This window comes from Bubalus kerabau, chromosome 1 (assembly GCF_029407905.1).
Source record: "Bubalus kerabau isolate K-KA32 ecotype Philippines breed swamp buffalo chromosome 1, PCC_UOA_SB_1v2, whole genome shotgun sequence".
NCBI lineage: Eukaryota > Metazoa > Chordata > Mammalia > Artiodactyla > Bovidae > Bubalus > Bubalus kerabau.
The window spans coordinates 121,489,427-121,506,598 of NC_073624.1; the positions used below are offsets into that span (position 1 = coordinate 121,489,427).

General features: G+C 39.8%; 1 protein-coding gene across 1 annotated transcript; it reads left to right on the top strand.

The window, feature by feature from the left end:
• Positions 1-366: 366 nt before the first annotated feature.
• Positions 367-16,577, top strand: LOC129641788 (uncharacterized; the record flags this gene model as incomplete). Its single annotated transcript, XM_055566403.1, has 2 exons — positions 367-984; positions 16,503-16,577. Coding segments are annotated over exons 1-2 (693 nt in total), but the record flags the coding sequence as incomplete, so codon positions are not given.
• Positions 16,578-17,172: the final 595 nt, after the last annotated feature.

Genomic DNA, 17,172 nt, shown 5'->3' on the forward strand with positions numbered 1-17,172 from the left:
TCAGAGAACCCCACTCCAGTACTCTTGCCTGGGAAATCCCATGGATGGAGAAGCCTGGTAGGCTGCAGTCCATGCGGTGGCGAAGAGTCGGACACGACTGAGGGACATTACTTTCACGCATTGGAGAAGGAAATGGCAACCCACTCCAGTGTTCTTGCCTGGAGAATCCCAGGGACGGGGGAGCCTGGCGGGCTGCCGTCTATGGGGTTGCAACGAGTTGGACACGACTGAAGTGACTTAGCAGCAGCAGGCAATTTTATATCCCTGAAGACAGTTAATAAGAATTTCACCTAATTCAGAGGTCTTAATATGAAGAAAAAAGCCTTCCTCCATGATTAATGCAAAGAAAAAGAGGAAAACAACAGAATGGGAAAGACTAGAGATCTCTTCAAGAAAATTAGAGATACCAAGGGAACATTTCATGCAAAGATGGGCTCGATAAAGGACAGAAATGATATGGACCTAACAGAAGCAGAAGATATTAAGAAGAGGTGGCAAGAATACACAGAAGAACTGTACAAAAAAGATCTTCACGACCCAGATAATGACGATGGTGTGATCACTGACCTAGAGCCAGACATCCTGGAATGTGAAGTCAAGTGGGCCTTAGAAAGCATCACTACAAACAAAGCTAGTGGAGGTGATGGAATTCCAGTTGAGCTATTTCAAATCCTGAAAGATGATGCTGTGAAAGTGCTGCACTCAATATGCCAGCAAATTTGGAAAACTCAGCAGTGGCCACAGGACTGGAAAAGATCAGTTTTCATTCCAATCCCAAAGAAAGGCAATGTCAAAGAATGCTCAAACTACCTCACAATTGCACTCATCTCACATGCTAGTAAAGTAAAGCTCAAAATTCTCCAAGCCAGGCTTCAGCAATATGTGAACTGTGAACTTCCAGATGTTCAAGCTGGTTTTAGAAAAGGGAGAGAAACCAGAGATCAAATTGCCAACATCTGCTGGATCATCAAAAAAAACAAGAGAGTTCCAGAAAAACATCTATTCTTGCTTTATTGACTATGCCTAAGCCTTTAACTATGTGGATCACAAGAAACTGTGGAAAATTCTGAAAGAGATGGGAATACCACACCACCTGACCTGCCTCTTGAGAAATTTGTATGCAGGTCAGGAAGCAACAGTTAGAACTGGACATGGGACAACAGACTGGTTCCAAATAGGAAAAGGAGTAAGTCAAGGCTGTATATTGTCACCCTGCTTATTTAACTTATATGCAGAGTACATCATGAGAAACACTGGGCTGGAAGAAGCACAAGCTGGAATCAAGATTGCTGGGAGAAATATCAATAACCTCAGATATGCAGATGACACCACCCTTATGGCAGAAAGTGAAGAGGAACTCAAAAGCCTCTTGATGAAAGTGAAAGAGGAGAGTGAAAACGTTGGCTTAAAGCTCAACATTCATGGCATCTGGTCCCATCACTTCATGGGAAATAGATGGGGGAAAAGTGGAAACAGTGTCAGACTTTATCTTTTCGGGCTCCAAAATCACTGCAGATGGTGATTGCAGCCATGAAATGAAAAGACGCTTACTCCTTGGAAGGAAAGTTATGACCACCCTAGATAGCATATTGAAAAGCAGAAACATTACTGTGCTAACTAAGGTCCGTCTAGTCAAGGCTATGGTTTTTCCAGTGGTCATGTATGGATGTGAGAGTTGGACTGTGAAGAAGGCTGAGCGCTGAAGAATTGATTCTTTTGAACTGTGGTGTTGGAGAAGACTCTTGAGAGTCCCTTGGACTGCAAGGAGATCCAACCAGTCCATTCTGAAGGAGATCAGCCCTGGGATTTCTTTGGAAGGAATGATGCTAAAGCTGAAACTCCAGTAGTTTGGCCACCTCATGTGAAGAGTTGACTCATTGGAAAAGACTCTGATGCTGGGAGGGATTGGGGGCAGGAGGAGAAGGGGATGACAGAGGATGAGATGGCTAGATGGCATCATTGACTCAATGGACATGGGTCTGAGTGAACTCCAGGAGTTGGTGATGGACAGGGAGGCCTGGTGTGCTGCGATTCATGGGATCTCAAAGAGTCAGACACGACTGAGGGACTGAACTGAACTGAATATGGAGAAAACATATACTCACACACATACTCAATTAAGTAAATGGAATTTTTGAATGTACTGAATTCAGCTGTAATATCTGAGACAAGAACAAACGCACTGACATTTTTTTATCCTGGCTCAATAGTTGGTTAGAATATTGACAGTTGGTAGTTGACCATTGTGGATGATAGTTCTCCAAAAATCTGAGCAGGAAACTGTAATTTATGATAAGAAGATTATTGTGTTTAGGATCTCTTTGGGGTGTGTTCGTTGTTAAGATGTTCACTACACAGACTATTTTTTTTTTTATGTGTAATGTGTTGAAAACTACAGCAAGCTTACAGATGGTATAAATTTCTTTTCCTATACCCCAACTGTAAACCTGGGAAGCATTGCCTTGAATTATTGCTCCTTTGGAATAATATAGACATCCTAAAAACTCTTGAACTGGAAAGATTTTTGCAGATCACCTACCAATCTCTGTGTTTTACAGGTGAGGCAATGAAGAGTACTTATTGTTTTGCCTGTTATATACTGAGATGATGAAATCCCAGGAAATGAAGTGAATGTCAATGTAACTTGTATCTTCTAGTCTACTTGGAACCCAGTTTAGAAAGCTCTCTGTTTTAGGCATCATGAAAAGGAAGAATTTATATTTAATTAATCTCTTTATTATGAGAAAGTTTCCCATATCCCATAGTATGACTAGAATATGTTGATCATTAAAAGTATATAGTTTATAATTTAATCTTTTTAGAGAGTGCAGAAGGTTCTGTAGGACTATATTTGGTGTATTTTGCCAAGTCTTTTGACTTACATAGTTTCTTTAAAGGTTCGTCAAACCTTTAGAAGTAAATGAAATAGACATTATTATTCTTATCTCTGTTTTGCAGATGAGAAAAACATAGATAGTGTTTTAAGTATGTTGACTTAACTAAATAGCTTACTGGAGTGGGTAGACTTTCCCTTCTCCAGGGGATCTTCCCAACCCAGGGATGGAGCCCAGGTTTCCCACATTGCAGGTGGATTCTTTACTAGCTGAGCCACAAGGGAAGCCCAAGAATACCAGAGTGGGTAGCCTATCCCTTCTCCAGGGGATCTTCCTGACCCAGGAATTGAACCGGGGTCTTCTGCATTGCAGGCAGATTCTTTACCAACTGAGCTATCAGGAAAGCCTACTAAGAGTTCGGACTTGAACCCAATTTTTGTATTTCTAAATAATGTGATCTTTTCACTTTATCATTCTTTCGGGTGACAAATGAGCTAGGTAAGAGAACTCTAGATCTGTTGTAGATCAGTTGGATGTTGGCTTCTTCTCTCAACATTGCTATGTTTAGTCACTAAGTCATGTCTGACTCTTTTTGTGAACCCATAGACTGAAGCCTGCCAGGCTCCTCTGTCCATGGGGTTTCCAAAGCAAGAATGCTGGAGTGGGATGCCATTTCCTTTGCCAGGGGATCTTCCTGACCCCAAGATTGAACCTACGTCTCCTGCTTGGCAGGCAGATTCTTTACCACAAAGCAACCAGGGAAGCCCTTTCTCAACATTATAGGCATATAATAAGGGTTTAGCAGACTTATGACCCACTCTGTAGCCTGTCCCAGCCTTTGTTCAGAACATAATTAATTTGGCAACAAAAAGCCAAGAGCCTGAGAATCTATCTGAGATTTCTCAACCTCAATTCTCTAATGTTAGAGCTGAGCCTATTTATTTTTTCTTTTTAAAAAAATTTTGTTATTGAGTATAGTTGCTTTACAATACTGTGTTAGTTTCAGCTGTATAGCAAAGTGAATCGCTATATGTTTACATATATCCCCCCTCCCGCCCACTGTTTTGGAGTCTTTCCCATTGAGGTCACCATAGAGCATTAAGCAGGGTTTTCTGTGCTACACAGTAGGTTCTTATTAATTGCCTATTTTAATGTATTTTTCTACATGAATGATTTTTATTTTTTATCCTGCTTCCTGGCATTTATTTTTAAATCTTTTTTATTATAATACACTCATTTAATTTTGGAATAATTTCAGAATTACATACAAGTTTTAGACAGTAGAATGAGTTCCCATATACCCTTTACCCAGCTTCCTCTAATGTTAACATCTTAAGTAACCATGCTATATTTATCAAAATGAACAAAGCTAACACTGATGTTAAACTATTAGCTAAACTATCAACTTTATTCAGATTACACCAGTTGTTCCACTAATGTCCCTTTTTCTGCTCTAGGATCCTAACCAAGATATCAAATTGCATTTACTACTCTTGTCTCCTTAGCTTCTTCTAATCTGTGCCAGTTTCTCAGTCTTTCCTTGCTTTTAATGACCTTGAAGTTTTTAAAAATATTTCATAAAATGCCCCTTAATTTGAGTCTGATTGATGTTTTCTCACGATTAGACTGAGGTAATGTATTTTAGGAAAGAATACCAGAAGTGAAGTGCCCTCCTCACATGGCAACATGGCTCATCACTGGTAATGTTGACCTTGGAGAGCAAGGAGATCAAACCAGACAACTCTAAAGGAAATCAACCCTGAATGGTCATTGGAAGGACTGATGCTGAAGCTCCAGTACTTTGACTACCCAATGCAAACAGTCAGTTCACTGGAAAGGACCCTGATGCTGGGAAAGATTGAGGGCAGGAGGAGAAGGGGGTGACAGAGGATGAGATGGTTGGATGGCATCACGGACTCAATGGACATTAGTTTGAGCAAACCCCAAGAGATGGTGAAGGATAGGAAAGCCTGACTTGCGGCAGTTCTTGGGGTCACAAAGAGTTGTACACAACTTAGCAACTGAACAGCAGCAAATGTTGTGAAAATGGTGTTTGTCAGCTTTCTCCAATGTGAGGTTTCTACTTTTTTTCCTTTCCATACTCTATTCTTTGAAAATAAGTCACTAAGTTCAGATCACACTCAAGGGGAGAGAAATTAAGCTCCACATCTGGAGAGAGGAGTATCAAAGAATTTTTGGACATATGTTAAAACCACCACAGTAATTAATATATATTTTGAGGGAGTCACATTGAGGCTATTCAAACATCCTGTTTCTCCTAAAAGTTTCACCCACTAATTTTAGCATTCATCCATGAATCTTGCCTGCAGCAATTATACTGTGGTGTTCTAATGGTGGTTTTCTATTTTCCTCATTCTTTTTACATTTGGTATTTTAAATTCTCTTAGAATATGTATTTACTGTCTTTTATTTATTTAATCAATCATCTATTTATATCAGTGTGGACTTATGAATGTCAATTTTATTCTTTCACATATTATCCAATCCCATCATTATTTTTTGCTCAAATTGTTCTAGTTTGGGCCATTGGAAACTACTAGAATGCAGTGTTTACAGCTGTTTTGCCTTTACCTTTATGATTTTCTGACAATATCTTGAAGTTATCTCCTGTTTCATCCTTCCTGGGTGCCCTGAGTCTGACTGTTAAGCATGTTTTCTTTCCTGAGAATTTCATTCTAGGTGTCTCTGGGCTGAATGTGCTTAATTGTGGTGTGCATTTCCTGTGTTGATGCTCAGCTCTGGTGCCAGATTGCTGTTCCTCTCGAATCAAGAGGCATCGTCTCTGACATGACTGAGGCAGAGAACTGATTCTGCAGTTCTGCATTGCCCCTGCTCTACCGTACATGGTTGATATATTTACAGAAGGTGGAATAAACAAAAATCTAGCCTTGCTATCTTTATATTTTAGGTACTTTTGAAGAAAATAGCTCTAAAATACATCACGGATTTTCCAAAGCAACACGAGCACAATAGATATTTTCTATGCTCTATGATCTATGTAGCATCAAGAACATTTTTTAAAAATTCAATTTTTATGAAGTAAAGCCTTAAGAATATTTGATATGCATAATGCTGTTTGTAATTATAACCTGAATGTCCCCTGAATCCCACAAGGTAGTGGATCTTAAATGAGGTCATTCTAACCATTTGTATCCAAGTCTGCTGAATCAGTATTTCCCACTAGTCAGCTCAGACTGTCAACCGATCTCAGCTCTTCCCCTCAAGAGAGGGATGTTTTAGATATGATCATGCTCCTCCCAGCTTCTTCATCTCACTGCTCCAGCTGCTGTCACTTTCTCTTGTGCTGATTATCTGCTGTGGGTCTACTCATTGCCTGTTCTTCCTGTTAATTGATTCATCCATCAAAATCATCATTTATTAAATACCTACTACTCACCAGGCACTTTTCTATAGACTTGGGCTACACAGTAAACAAAATAGGCAAACACCACACTCTCCTGAAGTATTCAAATCAGCAGAGACAAACAATAGGTGATATCAATCTCCTTGGGATGGTTGCTCCACTATTACTGCTCTAAGTACCTTGCAGGTTCATGGGCTTCTGGATCTCAGGGTCTTACCTTTCTGTCTTTAACTAGCAGCCATCTCCTGGTGTTCCTATAGCAGAGATGCTAGGACTTCTGAATTTATAACCTTTCAGGGATAGAATGGGAGGAATTAGATGCAGTTCTCATGTCCTACCCCAGAGTAACTGCTTCTTATCAACACATCATGTTCTGTTTCTAAACTTCCTTTCAAAAGAATAGAGTTTTTTTTCATGCAAGGGTCCCATGCAATTTTAATTCTGTGGCCATCCACTCTTGTTCTCTTTCACATTTCACATAATCTCCAATTATGTGAGAGCCTTTGTTCTTCCTATGACATACTTTTATACAATTGAAATCTTGGAATTCTGTTAGATACCAGTGATGGCATCACCTAAAATCATCCACATCTGAGCCTCAGCTTTGCCCCAGCTGTCAAAGAATAGTGAATATCTTCTCCAAGTTCCCTGTGTCTAGGAGTTCCTTTTCTATTTTCTAATTAGTCTGAGTGGGCAAACTATATAATTAATGTTGTTAGATTTCCATATAAAGTAAGGGTAAATAGTGTTAGGGAAGGCTTTAGGGGTTCTCTTTTAAGAAATGTGCATGAAATTAGAATCTTGGTTTTGAGTTGTTCAGAGACTTGCTTTTTGATTTCCCTTTTCCTTTCCTCCTTCTGTTTCTGATTCTGTTCTTGGTAGGTAATTTCTAGTAAGTGAACTATGCTGAGTAAATAATTCATGTGGCACATTTCAAAACATTGGCATCAGGTATTGAATAAGGGCCCAGCATTAGAAGTTCAAAAGCTTGGAGGATTTTGTCTAGTTTTTCTGGGGACTATGATTCTAGGGCAAATCCTTGAGACTCTCTGTCTTTATATTTAAACTTGGCATAACAACTTGCTTCAAAACTTTCCAGGTTGACTTTTAGGTTGTAGCATTTCTACATTCTTATTTTAACTTCAAGGGCATCTGATGGTTAATATTTTTCCAAATGTACTGAAGGGAACACTTTACTATAAAGAAGCTAAGTGGCAAGTTTGAGATCTCAGGGAGGCTAGCTGATTTCAAATCTTCTGTCCTTTCATCATTTAGCTGCTAAATCATGCCCGACTCTTTGTGACTCCATGGACTGTAGCCCACCAGGCTCCTGTGTCCATGGGATTTTCCAGGCAAAAATACTGGAGTGGGGTGCCATTTCCTTCTTCACTTCTGTCCTTTACATTACTCTTAACAAGGGCATGGATATGTGTTCTTATACATATGACTGTAATATTGGAAAAATAAGCAAATTAAACTTTGAAAAATTTGAAAAGAAAGTATTATTTTATCAAATATAATGACATATTCTCTTGTTACCCACAAAGTGTCCTGGGCAGACAATTGAGATTTTTTTGGGGGCATGTTCCCCATCTTGTGAGGCATGAGGAGAAATGGGTTTAATACAATGGTGTAGAAAAAGTGGCCAAATGTAAATTGAATCCCACTTTCATGTAGCAGAACCATATTTATAAACTTTGCAAATGTTTGTTTTCATATTTGTGTAGTCCTTGACTTCTACTTTCCAGATTTATATACAGAGAAGCAAAGACTGGCGAGAAAAGAAGACACAGACAGAGACAGAGCGAATGCTGTGAGGAAAAACTGCTCAATAAAAAAAAAATTAAGCTCAATTATGTAGGCTCATGAGGTTTATATCATTTCGACATGCTTTGAGTAAGTATCTAAATTGAAACGGAGCTAGAAAATGTTTGATGTTCGTCCATCACTAAATTTACCTTGCTTTTTGCATTATGTGTATTGCCGTGTTGCCTTACCGGTACTTGGCATCCCTGGGCACAGTTTCTCATCTTTAGGATTTTTCCTCCTGTGGTTAGGAAAACAAATGTCACTTTTTTATATGAAGCATTCTGAACTCTTGAACTCGAATGTGACAGACCAGGGCATGAGTGCCTTTGAAAGAGCATCTTACTTTTCTCATCTGTGCTGCAAAAGAATTTCATTTCATGCCTTCACTGCAAATAAGACGATTTCAAAAATCTGTTTCTCAAAGTATGAAAAGTCAGTGCTGTGTGCAGTATGGTGGTGGATAAACATAGAAATGCACAATGATGCGAAAAAACTATAATCATCAACTTACTCCTATTATTTGGGTGAACTTTACTAAAAAGTAAATCCTCTACATATTCAGCAGAGCCTGTGTTACTCTGATCATCCTCCAAACACTTCTCTTTTGGGGGCATCTGAACAAGGATTTGAAGACAGGATCCAAGGAAATGTGCTTTCTGTAACCTTCCCAGATCTGACCTCATGCAGATGTTCCACACTATCCTCTGGAATTCTTTGCCTTCTGTGGTTTACCCTAAGGACCTTGACCTTCAGCAATGCTTTGAGGTCTTTTCCATCTGACTTATTCTCTCTGTGCAAGTGTAATGTTGGATCGGGGTGGGCATTGTTTTAAATAACTCAATGTCATTTCATGTGGTTAATTATTACTGTCCTGTTACTTCTAATGCATTTTCATTAACATTTTATTGTAGCCTGATGCTAGTTTAAGTCCAAGAGACACTTTTATAAACCTACACCCCTTCTCTTCCAATTCTCCATCTGCACTCACTAACTGGTTCACTGTGGGTCAGTTGCAGAACCTGCAAGTGATAAAGATGTTAGGACAGCTGACTTTATTTTTAGTGGAATAGGAGCTGAACTTTGATCAATAAACAGCCATAAAAGAAAAAGAAACACATGCATTTCTTTTCTCAGCTTTTTCAGTGAAGAAATACAAGCACGCTTCTGCTCCTGCTGCTAAGTCACTTCAGTCGTGTTCGACTCTGTGCAACCCCATAGATGGCAGCCCACCAGGCTCCCCCATCCCTGGGATTCTCCAGGCAAGAATACTGGAGTGGGTTGCCATTTCCTTCTCCAATGCATGCATGGATGCATGCTAAGTCGCTTCAGTCATGTCTGACTCTGTGCGACCCTATGGACAGCAGCACACCAGGCTCCCCATCCACAGGATTCTCCAGCCAAGGATACTGGAGTGGGCAAATACAAGCATAATCCTGTAGAAATTCTCATTTTTTTTAAGCATTTTTTTTTTAAAGCTTGTGACCTTGAACCATGGAAATCAGAAAAGCTTTCTCTTTATTCTCTTAAATTTCCAACAGTGGTTGGGTTCATACAACACAAGCAAATTGATAGCTCTTGGTTATAAAGAAATGTAGGAAACAAAAGAAGGAGAGCAGGTGTACCAGAACCTGAATCAGGTAGAAAGATATTGGAAGAACTTTGTATTTCAGGCCCAGGAACTCTGATCCAGTAGTCCAGCCTCATGTTGAGCCCTTCTCCAAACTCCCCACTCTTTTTCTACCCTGTCCCCTCTTCAATTCTCCTATAGCCCAATTTCAGCATTTAAGCTTAATGTGATACTTCCACTGCATATGTAGTTGTTTTGACTAGTAAACACCTGTTTTTGTTTATTTTCCTGAGTCTCCTTGAAAGGTTGTTGCTGAACCATGAAAAGACGCTGGGATTCTTGGCCTCCGGAGGAGAAGAATTCAATCCGGGACCAGAGATGAGGCTTGATTGCTCAGAGCTTTTGTGTAATAAAGTTTTATTAAAGTATAAAGGAGATAGAGAAAGCTTCTGACATAGACATCAGAAGTGGGTAGAAAGAGTACCCACTTGCTAGTGTTAGCAATGGAATTATATATTCTCCAATGAATCCAAAGAATGTCTGGAGGTTGTAAAGACCTCACCAGACCTACTTCCGTAATTTACATTTTAAAATAACAGAATTAGCCAGAAGGTTTAATCCAGAGACTGTCCTAAGGCAGGATACATTCAGTTCAGTTCAGTTCCTCAGTCGTGTCCGACTCTTTGCAACCCCATGGATTGCAGCATGCCAGGCTTCCCTGTCCATCACCAACTCCCAGAGTTCACCCAAACTCTTGTCCATCAACTAGGTAATGCCATCCAGCCATCTCATCTTCTGTCATCCCCTTCTCCTCCTGCCCCCAATCCCTCCAAGCATCAGAGTCTTTTCCAATGAGTCAACTCTTCGCATGAGGTGGCCAAAGTATTGGAGTTTCAGCTTTAGCACCAGTCCTTCCAAAGAACACCCAGGACTGATCTCCTTTAGAATGGATTGGTTGGATCTCCTTGCAGTCCAAGGGACTCTCAAGAGCCTTTTCCAACACCACTGTTCAAAAGCATCAATTCTTTGGTGCTCAGCTTTCTTCACAGTCCAACTCTCACATCCATACATGACCACTGGAAAACCAGAGCCTTGACTAGATGGACCTTTGTTGGCAAAGTAATGTCTCTGCTTTTGAATATGCTATCTAGGTTGGTCATAACTTTCCTTCTAAGGAGTAAGCGTCTTTTAATTTCATGGCAGCAATCACCATCTGCAGTGATTTTGAAGCCCAGAAAAATAAAGTCTGACACTGTTTCCCCATCTATTTGCCATGAAGTGATGGGACCAGATGCCATGATCTTAGTTTTCTGAATGTTGAGCTTTAAGCCAACATTTTCACTCTCTTTTTCATCTTCATCAAGAGGCTTTTTAGTTCCTCTTCACTTTATGCCATAAGGGTGGTGTCATCTGCATATCTGAGGTTATTGATATTTCTCCCGGAAATCTTGATTCTAGCTTGTGCTTCATCCAGCCCAGCGTTTCTCATGATGTAATCTGCATATAAGTTAAATAAGCAGGGTGACAATATACAGCCTTGACTTACTCCTTTTCCCATTTGGAACCAGTCTGTTGTTCCATGTCCAGTTCTAACTGTTGTTTCCTGACCTGCATATAGTTTTCTCAAGAGGCAGGTCAGGTGGTCTGGTATTCCCATCTCTTTCAGAATTTTCCACAGTTTCTTGTGATCCACACAAAGGCTTTGGCATAGTCAATAAAGCAGAAATAGATATTTTTCTGGAACTCTCTTGCTTTTTCCATGATCCAGCAGATGTTGGCAATTTGATCTCTGGTTTCTCTCCCTTTTCTAAAACCAGCTTGAACATCTGGAAGTTCACAGTTCACATATTGCTGAAGCCTGGCTTGGAGAATTTTGAGCATTACTTTACTAGCGTGTGAGATGAGTGCAATTGTGAGGTAGTTTGAGCATTCTTTGGCATTGTCTTTCTTTGGGATTGGAATGAAAACGGACCTTTTATAGTCCTGTGGCCACTGCTGAGTTTTCCAAATTTGCTGGCATATTGAGTGCAGCACTTTCACAGCATCATCTTTCAGGATTTGAAATAGCTCAACTGGAATTCCATCACCTCCACTAGCTTTGTTTGTAGTGATGCTTTCTAAGGCCCACTTGACTTCACATTCCAGGATGTCTGGCTCTAGGTCAGTGATCACACCATCGTCATTATCTGGGTCGTGAAGATCTTTTTTGTACAGTTCTTCTGTGTATTCTTGCCACCTCTTCTTAATATCTTCTGCTTCTGTTAGGTCCATATCATTTCTGTCCTTTATCGAGCCCATCTTTGCATGAAATGTTCCCTTGGTATCTCTAATTTTCTTGAAGAGATCTCTAGTCTTTCCCATTCTGTTGTTTTCCTCTATTTTGCATTGATTGCTGAGGAAGGCTTTCTTATCTCTTCTTGCTATTCTTTGGAACTCTGCATTCAGATGCTTATATCTTTCCTTTTCTCCTTTGCTTTTCGCTTCTCTTCTTTTCACAGCTATTTGGAAGGCCTCCCCAGACAGACATTTCGCTTTCCTGCATTTCTTTTCCTTGGGGATGGTCTTGATCCCTGTCTCCTGTACAATGTCACGAACCTTATTCCATAGTTCATCAGGCACTCTATCTATCAGATCTAGGCCCTTAAATCTATTTCTCACTTCCGCTGTATAATCATAAGGGATTTGATTTAGGTCATACCTGAATGGTCTAGTGATTTTCTCTACTTTCTTCAATTTAAGTCTGAATTTGGTAATAAGGAGTTCATGATCTGAGCCACAGTCAGCTCCAGGTCTTGTTTTTGTTGACTGTATGGAGCTTCTCCATCTTTGGCTGAAAAGAACATAATCAATCTGATTTCAGTGTTGACCATCTGGTGATGTCCATGTGTAGAGTCTTCTCTTGTGTTGTTGTAAGAGGGTGTTTGCTATGACTAGTGCATTTCTTGGCAGAACTCTATTAGCCTTTGCCCTGCTTCATTCCGTGTTCCAAGGCCAAATTTGCCTATTACTCCAGGTGTTTCTTGACTTCCTACTTTTGCATACCAGTCCCCTATATTGAAAGGGCATCTTTTTCAGGTGTTAGTTCTAGAGGGTCTTGTAGATCTTCATAGAACTGTTCAACTTCAGCCTCTTCTTCAGTGTTACTGGTCAGGCATAGACTTGGATTACTGTGATACTGAATGGTTTATCTTGGAAGCGAACAGAGATCATTTTGTTGTTTTTGAGATTGCATCCAAGTACTGCATTTAGGACTCTTTTGTTGACCATGATGGCTACTCCATTTCTTCTGAGGGATTCCTGCCTGCAGTAGTAGATATAATGGTCATCTGAGTTAAATTCACCCATTCTAGTCCATTTGAGTTCCCTGATTCCTAGAATGTCGACATTCACTCTTGCCATCTCTTGTTTGACCACTTCCAATTTGCCTTGATTCTTGGACCTGACATTCCAGGTTCCTATGCAATATTGCTGTTTACAGCATCAGACCTTGCTTCTATCACCAGTCACATCCACAGTTGGGTATTGTTTTTGCTTTGGCTCCATCCCTTCATTCTTTCTGGAGTTATTTCTCCACTGACCTCCAGTAGCATATGGAGCACCTACTGACCTGGAGATTTTCTCTTTCAGTATCCTATCATTTTGCCTTTTCATACTGTTCATGGGGTTCTCAAGGCAAGAATACCGAAGTGGTTTGCCATTCCCTTCTCCAGTGGACCACATTGTGTCAGATCTCTCCACCATGACCCTCCCATCTTGGGTTGCACCACGGGCATGGCTTAATTTCACTGAGTTAGACAAGGCCGTGGTCCTAGTGTGATTAGATTGACTAGTTTTCTGTGAGTATGGTTTCAGTGTGTCTGCCCTCTGATGCCCTCTTGCAACACCTACCATCTTACTTGGAACATAGAGGAAAAAAAAGTTTGTCCTTTCCTCCTCCTTGAGAATTCCAGACCCCTCTCTCCTTGGGGACCTCTAGACTTCTTATCAACCTGCCTAGGAAATGACGCTCTCATCCTTCCCTGAAATTCAGTTGTCTGAAGGACTCTTCTTTTGGTTCATTTCTTGTTTCTTGCCCTTCCTAGCCATAGTGTCTAGAGTTTTTTAATACTAGCAACTTCACCCAGACTTATGATCCTGGACACCTTACTTGACAGTTTTGCTTTGACTTTCTTTAGGACTATTCCTCTATGGTAATCTGCCTAGAGTTACTCAGGTAAAAGAGCTGGAATCCAGTTGCTATGGATGGAGTCCTTCCATCTGAAGCTGCTCTCTTCATTTCTGTCACCTACAGGCTTGGTGCTAGGGGTTGGTGCTGCATGAAGGCCACATAGTCCTAGAAGCCTCTCAAGACCTTCCCACAATATTCAGCCCTTCTTGCCAATGGAAAGAGCTGTACTCTCTCTGCAATGATTTGATGAAGTGGATGGCCTCTATTCTTGGTCCTGCTCTACTGAAGCAGTCACTTTATTAGAACTATGGTGAAAATTTATCCTGATGATCTTCTTACATCCTTTCCTTCCTATTGAGTTTGCAGCTCTCCTCTTCAAGAACTCAGTGTTAATGGAAGACTTCACTAAGATTCACCAATGACCACTAACGCTAACACATAATTTATTTGTAATATGAAGCATTGCGACAGGGGCCTGCAGAGGGAGGCAAGAAGTTATTCAGAAGTAAAAGTGTAACTTGGCCCTCCCTGCTCACAAAAAGCTTAACATCTAATTGATCTAATTGAGAAGACAGTTTAGGTAGAATTTGTGAAGAACTGAACAAGTTGTAGTGATTTAAAATGAAGCTGGAGTTTGGAAAAGGGAAAGCAGATCATTCAGGGTAGCTTGGTCCAGAAGTTCTTCATAAAGGAGTTTGGAACTTAAACTGGCCTTTGAAGAATGTGGAGAGTTCCAACAAGAGGGGAGAGTTTTGTGGAGGTATGTTTTTCAGACATGGTTTCTATGTCCAGTGTCCATTTTCCTATATGTTTCTACTTTACATCTGTACATCCATCACATTATTGTCAGCCGACTTTGATCATAGGTTCCAGGATGCAAAAAATAAATTTTCTTTCACTCTTTTTGATAAGCACTGATGAATATGCTTGGTGAAAAGAATGAAATTGCGATTTCTAGCTGTCTTCTATAACATTGCAAGTAAGTGCTCTGGGATTTGTATTATTCTTTTTTTTTTTTAAATTTAAAAAAGAAGCAACAAAAATGTACTTTTGAAAATAACAGAAAATTTACAAAGAGGAAAATAAAAATGCCTATAATATCTCCAGAGAGATGATTTCCAATATTATATTATTTGTAGGTGTAACATAGTGACTCATTTTTATAGATTACCCTCCATTTAAAGTTATTATAAAATATTGATTGTATTCCCTATGCTATTCGATATATCCTTATAGCTTATTGATTTATTAAAAAAATTTATTTATTTATTTATTTGGCCACATCACATCTTAGACGTCTCATGTTGGATCTTTCCTTGTGGTTGCTTGGGTTTCAGAACTCAAGGGCTCAGTAGTTACAGCACACAGGCTTAGCTGCTCTGTAACATGAGATCTTACTTCCTTGACCAGGGATCAACCTGTGTCCCTTGCATTGCAATGCAGATTCTCAGCCACTGGACCATCAGGGAAGTCTCTAACCTTTTTATTTTATACATTATACTTTGTACCTCTTAATCCCCTTTGCTTATCGTACCCTGGCCCATCTGTCTCCACACTGGTAACCACTAGTTTGTGCTTATCAGTGAGTCTATGAGTCTGTGTCTGTTTTTTTTTTTTTTTTTTTAATTAATTAATTTATTTTTTAATTGAAGGATAAATTTGCTTTACAGAATTTTGTTGTTTTCTGTCAAACCTCAACATGAATCAGCCATAGGCATACATATTCCCCTCCCTTTTGAACCCCCCTCCCGTCTCCCTCTCCATCCCACCCTCTAGGTTGATACAGAGCCCCTATTTGAGTTTCCTGAGCCATAAAGCAAATTCCCATTGGCTATCTATTTTACATATGGTAATGTAAGTTTCCATGTTACTCTTTCCATATATCTCACCCTCTCTTCCCGTTTCCCCATGTCCATAAGTCTATTCTTTATGTCTGTTTCTCCATTGCTACCTTGTAAATAAATTCTTCAGTACCATTTTTTTTTTTTTAGATTCTGTATATATGCATTAGTATATAATATTTATCTTTCTCTTTCTGACTTACTTCACTCTGTATAATAGGCTCTAGGTTCATCCACCTCATTAGAACTGACTCAAACGTGTTCTTTTTATGGCTGAGTAATATTTCATTGTGTATATGTACCACAACTTTACCCATTCATCTGTTGGTGGACATCTCAGTTGCTTCCATGTTCTAGCTACTGCAAATAGTGCTGCAATGGACAATGGGATACATGTGTCCTTTTCAATTTTGGTTTCCTCAGGGTATATGCCCAGAATTGGGATTGCGGGGTCATTTGGTGACCTTTATTCCTAGTTTTTTAAGGAATCTCCATACCGTCTTCCATAGTGACTGTATCAGTTTACAGTCCCATCTCATGCAAGAGAGTTCCCTTTTCTCCACACCCTCTCCAGCATTTATTGTTCGTAGACTTTTTGATGATAGCCATTCTGACCCATGTGAGGTGATATCTCATTGTAGTTTTGACTTGCATTTCTCTAATAATGAGCGATGTTGAGCACCTTATCATGTGTTTGTTAGCCATCTGTATGTCTTCTTTGGAGAAAAGTCTGTTTAGGTCTTTTCCCCACTTTTTGATTGGGTTGTTTGTTTTTCTGGTATTGAGCTGTATGAGATGCTTGTATATTTTGGAAATTAATCCTTTGTCAGCTGTTTCATTTGCTATTATTTTCTCCCATTCTGAGCGTTGTCTTTTCGCCTTGCTTAATGCAAGAGAGTTCCAGAAAAATATCTATTTCTGCTTTATTGACTATGCCAAAGCCTTTGACTGGGTGGATCACAAGAAACTGGAAAATTCTGAAAGAGATGGGAATACTAGACCACGTGACCTGCCTCTTGAGAAATTTGTATGCAGATCAGGAAGCAACAGTTAGAACTGGACATGGAACAACAGACTGGCTCCAAATAGGAAAAGGAGTATGTAAAGGCTGTATATTGTCACCTGCTTATTTGACTTCTATGCAGAGTACATCATCAGAAATGCTGGGCTGGATGAAGCACAAGCTGGAATCAAGATTGCTGGGAGAAATATCAATAACCTCAGATATGCAAATGACAGCACCCTTATGGCAGAAAGTGAAGAGGAACTAAAAAGCCTCTTGATGAAGGTGAAAGAGGAGAGTGAAAAAGTTGGCTTAAAGCTCAACATTCAGAAAACGAAGATCATGGCATCTGGTCCCATCACTTCATGGCAAATAGATGGGGAAAGAGTAGAAACAGTGTCAGACTTTATTTTTGGGGGCTCCAAGATCACTGCAGATGGTGACTGCAGCCATGAAATTAAAAGATACCTACTCCTTGGAAGAAAAGTTATGACCAACCTAGATAGCATATTGAAAAGCAGAGACATTACTTTGCCAACAAAGGTCCGTCTAGTCAAGGCTATGG